Source organism: Dipteris shenzhenensis, chromosome 18 (assembly GCF_047967505.1).
Source record: "Dipteris shenzhenensis isolate YYH24624 ecotype China chromosome 18, Dip_SZ_1.0, whole genome shotgun sequence".
Classification (NCBI taxonomy): Eukaryota; Viridiplantae; Streptophyta; class Polypodiopsida; order Gleicheniales; family Dipteridaceae; genus Dipteris; species Dipteris shenzhenensis.
Genome location: NC_141613.1, coordinates 1,765,585 through 1,774,738, shown reverse-complemented (window position 1 = coordinate 1,774,738; position 9,154 = coordinate 1,765,585). Strand labels below are relative to the sequence as shown.

At 40.0% G+C, this 9,154-nt stretch overlaps 1 protein-coding gene across 2 annotated transcripts; it reads left to right on the top strand.

Annotated features, from left to right (window-relative positions):
• Positions 1 to 6,028: 6,028 nt before the first annotated feature.
• Positions 6,029 to 6,898, top strand: LOC147890691 (uncharacterized). Of its 2 annotated transcripts, none has more exons than XM_087389062.1 (3): positions 6,029 to 6,278; positions 6,397 to 6,434; positions 6,566 to 6,898. In XM_087389062.1, exons 1-3 carry the CDS (start codon positions 6,083 to 6,085, stop codon positions 6,641 to 6,643), a joined length of 312 nt encoding a protein of 103 aa, XP_087245188.1. In that variant the 5' UTR covers positions 6,029 to 6,082; the 3' UTR covers positions 6,644 to 6,898. The 2 variants fall into 2 exon arrangements, with proteins under 2 accessions (XP_087245188.1, XP_087245186.1); XM_087389060.1 differs by having other exon boundaries at positions 6,555 to 6,898.
• Positions 6,899 to 9,154: the final 2,256 nt, after the last annotated feature.

The following is a 9,154-nucleotide window of genomic DNA, read 5'->3' as shown; positions in this document are numbered from 1 at the left end:
AATAAATGCTAACAGGCAATGAGCTATAGCAACTTCTCGAATTATCATATTATTATAAAAGATTCATCTGAGTGTCAGAGGAAAAGCTGGATAAAGGAGTGTACCCAAGTATTAAATAGGTTAATTTAGGCCATGAAAAATGTTTGATACATGCTTGGAAAGATGCTAGAGATATGTAGCTAGGAGAGAAGAGTACCTAAGCTGAGGTAGTAGAGGTTGGCAAAATCTAGTCAGAGATGTTGAAATGGAATTGGAACCTTCAACAAGGAGTGGACGATCAATGGAAATGAGTGTACGTAGCAAGGGATTACTAGTGGCAAAGAGCTCAATGATGGAGTACCCTAGCCTTGCATTTGGAGAGTTGGTCATAGAATACTACTCAGATACCCAAAGTGAAACTATTGCTGAGCTTCATCTAAGGTGACCTATGGAACATGAGATTGGTGAGCCCTCGAGGTAGTGGTATGAAGAAAACGATCATTTTTCCATAGAGAGTTAGGATTTTGAGGCATCCAATTAATCGTACCATGAGCCAAGCCATGAGCACAATGATGAACCTAGAAGGCATGAGTTAAGTCTAGAGGCTAGACAAGCCTCACAAATATGCAAGATAGAGACGAAGCATGGAACATGCTACAAGAAGTACCCATCAGCCAAATCAGTGGGTGGAAGATGAACTTGTCTACAACCTATATTCGAGTTTGAGAAATTCACTGTGCCAATTTGGCTAGTAAGTACCCCTAACACAGAATGTGCATACAAACATCATATCCACAATGACAGTAGCCAATGTGGAGCATGTGGATACTACCGAGTTACTAAGACCTACACATTGAGTCCTATTTGGATGAGAACAACATATACTTTGAGTCCTAAGCCTTTTGGATCACCAACAAGAAGGCATAAACCAGAAAGTCTAGCTTGGGTACAAAGGCACAGACCAAAGAGCCCAACTAGAGTGAGAAGGCTCAAGATAGCAAGTCCAAGTGGAGAAATAAAGGACAAACACAAAGAGTCCTTCACCAATTGCAAGCAAGAACAAAGCAAGGAGTCCCTAACCAGCTGAAAGAAGTTTAAAAACAAGGAGTCCAATTCTTACTACACAAAGGGCTAAAGCAAGAAGTCCAGTGCCAAGTGGACCTATTACACATATTGGTTACATACCAAGGTAGAGGCCACTCAATCCTACAAACCTTGATCTAGCATACATGGTGCTTGAGCCAAAACTATCAAAGCCAAGGCTTCTTAGTTTATCAAAAATTAAGTTCTAGGAATTTAAGTGTGCTAATGATAAAGACCCATATAGTCATTTGTAGAGTTTTCTCTGTAGCATGCCACATAAAAGGTGCCATGACCAAGGAGGAGTACATGAATTACTTTCCTTGGGATTTGGCAAAGATAGAATAGCACTAATTTAACCAATTTCCAATTGGTTATTTTGTAGATTGGCAACAAATGTGTGAGGCTTTTCTCAAATAATTCAGACAAGAAACCAATGAGGAAGATGTTTGTACAAAGCTCAATGATCTGAAGTAGAAAGAAAATGACTCCCATCCAGCACTTTGTTTTGAGAATGGAGGCCCTCATTAATCATTTCAGCAGACTACCAGATGATAAGCCATTGTGTGATTGATTGATTATAGGTTACACACATATCAATGTATGATCACCGGAGATTGTCAACCTAACTAAGGCTTAAGAAGAACTACTGAATTGCGTAGTAGCCTTAGAGAAAAGTGGACCTGCCAAGAAGAAGACAAAGAAACATACCATAAGGAAGATGCTCCTCCAAACTAGAAAAGTTGAAGTCTATACTTATAAAGGCCTTGAAGGACTTGGGTTACCGAGGTAAGCCTGGTTCACATCAGAAATGGTGCAATAGATGTTCCAGGTGAGCACACACTAAAGATGAGTGCCACACCAAGCATTGCAACACTTGTAGCAAATTCGGCCATGATGATTTTGAATGTTGGTATAATAAGAATCACACTACAAATGTGCATTAGGTGTCATAGGAAGCCAAGTCTAAAGACAAGACATCCATCAAGACCCAAGCAAGGCAAAGGAAACTTTAGGGAGAGTAACAAAGGAAAGAACCAAGACCCTCGTAGATTTGCCTCTATTTGTGTGGCGATAATCATACAAAAGCTAAATGCAAATTGTGGTAAGAGCATCTCAAGTTTTGTAATGCTGAGCAATTGCAAGTTGATCCTGAGTGTTGAACCATTTTGATAGAAGTAGAGGTTAATGTAATTACATGATCACAAGGTTCCATTACATGTTCAAAGGAGGAACCATCAACCAAACACATCAACTCGGATATAGAGAATTAAAGGGGGGAATCTCTGGCAATTGACTTGCCAACTTAGCAAGTCCCTGTGTCATCAAAACTAGACTTCGGTGAAGCCTCAACAAGCAAATCCTAGTTTGAGTTGAGCCACTAAAAATACAAGCCTAGAAGTGGACAAATCAAATTTGGAGCCCTTCCATGATATGAAGGTTAGCCTTAGAATCACATAACTACTTCAATTTTCTCTATCCTATAAAGAATTATTCTTATAGCAACTCTAAGTAGAATAGAAGCCTACCAAGGAAGTAAACCCTTTTTTTGGTGAAATGATATTTTTCTTGGCCTCATCAATGATATATAAAAGGATCACTTTGCAAATTTGTAGCAAATCAAAAGTTTAAAAGAACAAAGTATATAGGCTCCTTAGGATATGAAAAATGTTTATATGCTAGAAGTTTTTCTTGAGGGGTAAGTATTCAAGTGAAAATTTAAAAACCTTGAGTCCATGAAAGGATTGAGTGAGATTATAGTAAAGAAAACAAATGCAAAAACAACTAAAAGAGTAGAATTGTAATGAGAAATTTATTATTCTGACTTATGAGATCATGGTGGAATGGAAAGTAAGATAGTGTCAGTAAAAGTTGAAACATGAGAGATTATGAAAAAAACTTAAAAGAGAAAGTTTAAGAGAAAGAACATTAAATATTGAAAAGTCCATTATATGCTCAAGTGAGAAAATATGAGGCACCTAGAAACTATATAGTTTTGCCTTTAGAGAAAGTCATGTATGACTTTGGACTTTGAGACAAGATGAGAAATAGATAGAAGCATGTATAGTCTGGGATTTAGAGAAAGCTATGCTTTAATTTGCTAAATGAAAATGTCAGGTGGCCTATCTAAGAATATCTTCTTGCTCATATTAGTTCAATATAGAGTATAAAGTGAGTATAGAGAATCTTTATTTGTTATGAGTGGGTCTACCTTGTTTTTTGGCTATAGGTGATACTTTGTCTCCATCAATAAGCTATAAAGGGAGCATAGAGAATCTTTGTTTATTATGAGTGGTTTTACCTTGTTTGTTGCCTATAGGAGATCCTTTGTCTCCATCAATAGGCTAATTGATTATATGACTATAAGTGATGATCTAGTTTAAATGCATTAGATATATGAATAATTATCAAATACATTAGTTGTTATACTATGTTTCAAATATGGGAGCTTGTACATTTATGTTGACAATTTTGCAACCTTGCATGGGCTCTAAATCAAATTTAGTTCAATGCAGTAGGGGTAAGCAAGGAGAAGATGAGGCATCAAATTGATTTATTTTTTAATAAATATTTGATCATATTACCTTACAAGAGCGATACCCAAAGGATACAATTAGAGTAAGCTTGGAGTAAGATTGTAAGGAGAAGATGAGGCATCAAATCATTTAATTTAATAGAGGCATCTTATTTTCTTGATGTCTAGGAAGGATCATGATAGATGTTTCAACATCATGTGACAAGTTGTATTGCACATTATATAAGATGAATTCACTTGAGGGGTCTAATCAACATCATAAGGTGCATTGTAATGGCTATGTAGTAATGATAGGAACATGATTTACAAATAAGTGATTCTCATGACTATGTAATATAGGATTTACTTAAGGGCAAGTGAGTTAACAATGAATGATAATGAAGGAATAGAGATCATCTAGATTGAATAATGGACATAATACTAGCTAGGTTTGAGGTGCTTATTAGTACATATTGAATGCGATACCTAGCAATCATGGGCGGCAGCACTTACTACAACGTGCTAGTAGCACCTATGTTTACTACTCCAAAAACACAGGTCATTGCTTGAAAATGCTATATATCACATGGTTTAAAGGACATTATGAGAATCACTTATTTGTAAATCATAAGGCTTAAAAGGACCCCTTTTTCTATACAAATTTTTGATTTTTTTCAATAGCCCAATTAAAAAACCACTTTTATAAATATATTTTTGTAAAATTTGGTGAATTATTTCTATTAGAAAACTCCTAAAGTTGAACCACGAGCTATATTTACATATGATGCACCTTCAAAGATGCAACTAGACCTTAAAATCATACTTTTTTAAAAAAAAGATTGGCCCTTTTGTCCTTGTACTCCATAGTTTTCTAAAAATAGTTGTCCTCTTCTCCATATATTCCCTAATATAATCCCCAGTTCTCCTTATCCTTTCACCCCTCCCCATTAAAGACCCTTGCCCCCTTCTTATAAGCTTATGTGGATGCTAAAAATTACCTATATGATGAACTTATGCGCTTTTTTACAACATGATAAGTGCAACCCATTGGATTGAAAATGAATTTAACTCCATGATAGATTTGTTTTGCTAGGGAGTGCTAGAAAAGCTTCAAAGCACATGTTATAGAAAAAAGTTTTATCCTTATTCAAAGAATGTCATTCCTTTAAGATCTCTAAGAAATATTTTTTTAGAAACTAATTATATCCAAGTAAGTGATACTTTAATGCATGGGAACTCTCTTAACTGAGATCTCCATGTCATTTTCTCAAGTTAAAAGAGAGTCGAGACTTATGGAACGAAGTGGATTAATTTACAAACAAGTTGTTAACATATTGCTAGAAAAGCATACTTGTGCTATAAAGTTGTCCATGGTTTTTTACATCTCCATCAATAAAGCAACGTGGGAGCCATTGCCAAAAGCTACTTGAGGCTACCCCATGTTGCCTTCATGGGCACACGTGTAAACTTGTAGGTTTTCTGTTTTGGAGTCCTACATAGGTGGGCGGATTGTCAGGTGGTCCAAATAGTGGTGTCCTGGATAAAGCACTACTATGAGAGTTTTAGGGTAGCTGTGACATACGTTGACACAAAGGATTGTGATTTTTAGGAATATTATACACAATCAGTCCAACATGCATACTTTCTTCTTGCAAACTGACAGTTGAAGGTCAATAACAACGGTCAAAGCTATTGCAGTACTATACTAGTAAAAAAAGTACAAGTTGTAGATTTCAGGTTTTTAGGCCTTATTATAATTGTTGAGAGCTATGGGAGTGGGTTTTTGGAACCCCTCCGGCAAGCTAAAAGGGAAGGGCTCATATATGTTTTGTCTTCCTACCAACTACTCTAATAAAGGCCTTAGGACATGGCTGGTTAAGGATGGCAATAGAATGGGTTTCCCGCCGTAAATCAGAATAGAGTGGGATAAGCTACGCTTTTTCCCACTGTGAATTGACACCATGTTATAGTGGGTATATAAAATCGAGGGAGGAAAAGTGGCTATTTCCTTCCTATTCCCTTCATACATTAGCACAATGCATCTTCCAAGAGTTTAGAAGGGAATTGAACTTTTGTCCTTTTTTTTGAACACAACCACTTACCCACACGTGGTCCTATCAAGGGGCACATTGTCCTAGACAGATGGGCATAGGGTCCGCAACTCATGCAAACCACACACCGAACTCTTGTCAAGTCATCCATTCCCTTTGAATGTCTAGAGCTTAAATGAATTGTTCTAACCTTCATTCGGTTGTTGTGATGGAGCCACCCTTAATGTCTTGTGAGAATAGGATATACCCATGTAACTTGCAAAGCGTGGAGGTACCCTTTGAATTGGCTATGGTATCATCGATCATGGATGGGAAGCGAAATCCACGATGGCCTGACTCGACAGATTACAGTCCAAAGACGTAACGTTGCGTTTTGGGCCGACAGAAATTCAGCGATCGCATAACTCCATTCACAAATCGTATGTCGGAACCTACTCGGCATTTTTAATGTCGATGCATGAAGTATCCGTTGCGGTGTCGCTATTTCGTCAAGCTCACCTGCCAGGCTGCCCCTACAAGTGAGCCTCTTGCTTTCGATCCTCCAGCCCCAGTCCTGCTTTCAAGTTCACCTGCTAACATGAGGCCCATCCTCTTCATCCTTGGAGTCGCCCTCCTGCTTAATGTAGCTCAGCTGCCTCTGAGTATGAATGCAGGTAGTTCATCTCCTCCCGTGCGTATATCGCTATTTGTAACTGCCCATGATCGTTTTAAGAACAGGACGCAGCGGTTGTGCTGTAGTCGTTGAGCTAACCTTGACGATTTTTGATGCAGGAACAATCCGGAGTCTGGGGAATAGTGTACCAAATCAGGTTTGCGCGTTAATTCCTCGCGTTTTGTCCATTTTCTAGGTCCCATTTCATCATAGGCCTCACCTCGCGCTCTTCGTCGCTAAGTTCTCATTTTAATTTACTACCTCAGACACTTTTTAGTTTCTCTGCAGGACCATGTTATCAGGCGTATTTCCCTCGCCCAAACGCAATGGGGTCGACCTGGTCCGCCCGGTCAGAACTGCTGCTGATGAGCGTTTAGCAGCCACTTAGAGTCTTTACAGTTAAGGCAAAGAACGGCAAGCCGCAAGATGTTGGAGAAGCAGAAGCTTGATTTGCTGCAGCTGCCATCTGTCAATGGTCGTTCAAAACGTAGCTCCATTTCTTTTGTGTGCAAGTTTTCAACGACATTTACTATTGCTCTAGATTGAAGTTCCTTTTAAGACATATATATTTGCTTAGTAATCTCTTAGTATAATCACTTTTATTCCTCTATTTGTATTAGTAGCGACATCCGATGGAAAATTAACCTTGAGAAAAAAGTGAATTAACATAATGTCGGAATTGTCAAGTCGAGAAGGTTTGTCTCAGCTTCCGACCGTCCTGAGCAAATTTGAGAAACTTCGGATCCAGAAACACCCGCAACAACTCTCGCCTTGAGGTAATATATGAGGGCAAGGGGGGACTTTGTGAGGCAGACTTCTCCCTTCGTCTCCCTCTCTCACCCGGCTGCCTGCCTTCCTCTCCCTCGGGTGAGGATAAACATAGATCACCCAAGCTTGTCCTATATGATCTTGTCTTGATGGGTCCCATTTTTTTGCCCCAGTAAACACCGGATGAGCTACACTTCCCGGGGCTTATATTCCAAAAAACTAAGTACCAAAGATGTCCTCATCCAAAAGTGTCTCCATGTGCTGAGATGTCTCCATGTGCTACGAGAGGCAGGTTTCGAACCCCAGACCTTCACACCTATGAAGGTGTAGACCTTACCACTAGCCTTAGCTCTATTGTTGTTGCTAAGACCCCTTTTGACAAGTGTATGAAGACGTTTTGTGACAAGGGAGAGACATGGGGATGTGGCGCCGCTTCCTCACCCATCATGATTTTTCGACCGACACTTATAGACCCTGCCACGATCACAAATGACAAGGGAGGGTGATCTCTATTTATCATCACCCCTCTCCCTTCATGCTCCCTTCATCACTCGGTCCTTCCTCTCTCTCCATCCGGCCTTCCTCTCCCTTCAGGCTGCCTTCATCACTTGGTCCTTCCTCTCTCTCTCTGCTTCCCTTTCCCTCCAAGGCTCCATTCTGCCCTATCTCTCCTTCCAAGCTAATCAACAACACAAAGAAATTAATCAACACAAACTACTTACCTTATCAAGCATGTAAATAACAAATTAAACGACCCTCTTTAGCCTTCCTCTCATGCAGTAACCTCTCCACCCAAACCTCTCACACACCCTACCGGAATTTTCTTCACAAAATTAGGAATCGGATGCAACTGATTGGAGTTGAGAATCCATACTAGAGTGGTAGATATAAATTTTAGAAAAGAGTAGAGCTAGTAGAGCTAGTAGATTAACATGTCCATTGAGAGAGCTAATAGGGCCCTCTAGTTTGAATTTGCATGTATTAATTAATTTATTTCAGCGGGGGGAGCATACAATGTTTAATTAAGGTAAGTTGGAGGCAATGTCTCAATTAATTAATGTAAGCTGATCAAATGTCGCATGAGGGCGGCAGGCTTCTTCCAAAAGCCTCCTTGCATATGGCAATGGCGCAGGATTCTTCCAGAAGCCTCCTTGTAGATGGCAGTGGTGGCCCTTCCTCTTGAAGCTTCTGACATATATAAGGAGGAAGGGGGGTGATAGAGAAGGAGGGCTGTGAAAGCCTCCCAAGGACAACGAGGAAGAGAAGGGGAGAGATGGAAGGTAGGGGGAAGGAAGAGGAGTGGGAGTAGTGAGACAAGGGAGGGAGAGGAGGGAGAGGGGTAAGGGGAGGAGCCGAGCGAGAGGGAGAGGGGAGGGTGGAGAGGAAGAGTCAAGTGATAGGAAGAGATGAGTGAGAGGGAGAGGGAGGCTGGAGAGGAAGAGCCGAGCGAGAGAAAGAGGGGATGGTAGAGGGAGCAGAGGGAGAGAGCAGGGAGATGCAGCGATGATGAAAGGGGAGTGAGTGACGTAAATTAACGTAGAACATATAACGGTTAATTGCGAAAGGGAGGGGGGGCGAGTCCAATGAATTAATTAATTGAAAACATAGGAGATTCGAATAGGAATAGCTAATATGTGGATTGTGGACTATTGTGAGTAGATGGGAAGCACTTTATACGAGCTATGAAAGTGTAGCATTTTAAATTTACATAATAACATAACGACATGGTTAAATTAAAGTAGAAAATCAATCGATTGTAATCGTCATTTGCATGACTTTGTTGTAATGTTACATGATGTTCCACATATAGGGGACTTTAGCTCACTAGTTACCTGGGGTCACTTGGTCGTTTGATGACATAGGGCATTTGCACTTCATTGTCAATGCATCTAGCCTCGTCCTCATTGCACCCTTTTGGATCTCACTCTATGTCTCCTTCTATATCTTTCGTTTCCCCCATCCTCCCCCCCTTCTCTCTCTCTCTCTCTCTCTCTCTCTCTCTCTCTCTCTCTCTCTCTCTCTCTCTCTCTCTCTCTCTCCCCCTCTCCATGTCCACAACACATTTCTTGTATTATGTATTTCTGCCAAGTTGTAATTCTTGCTTATTAT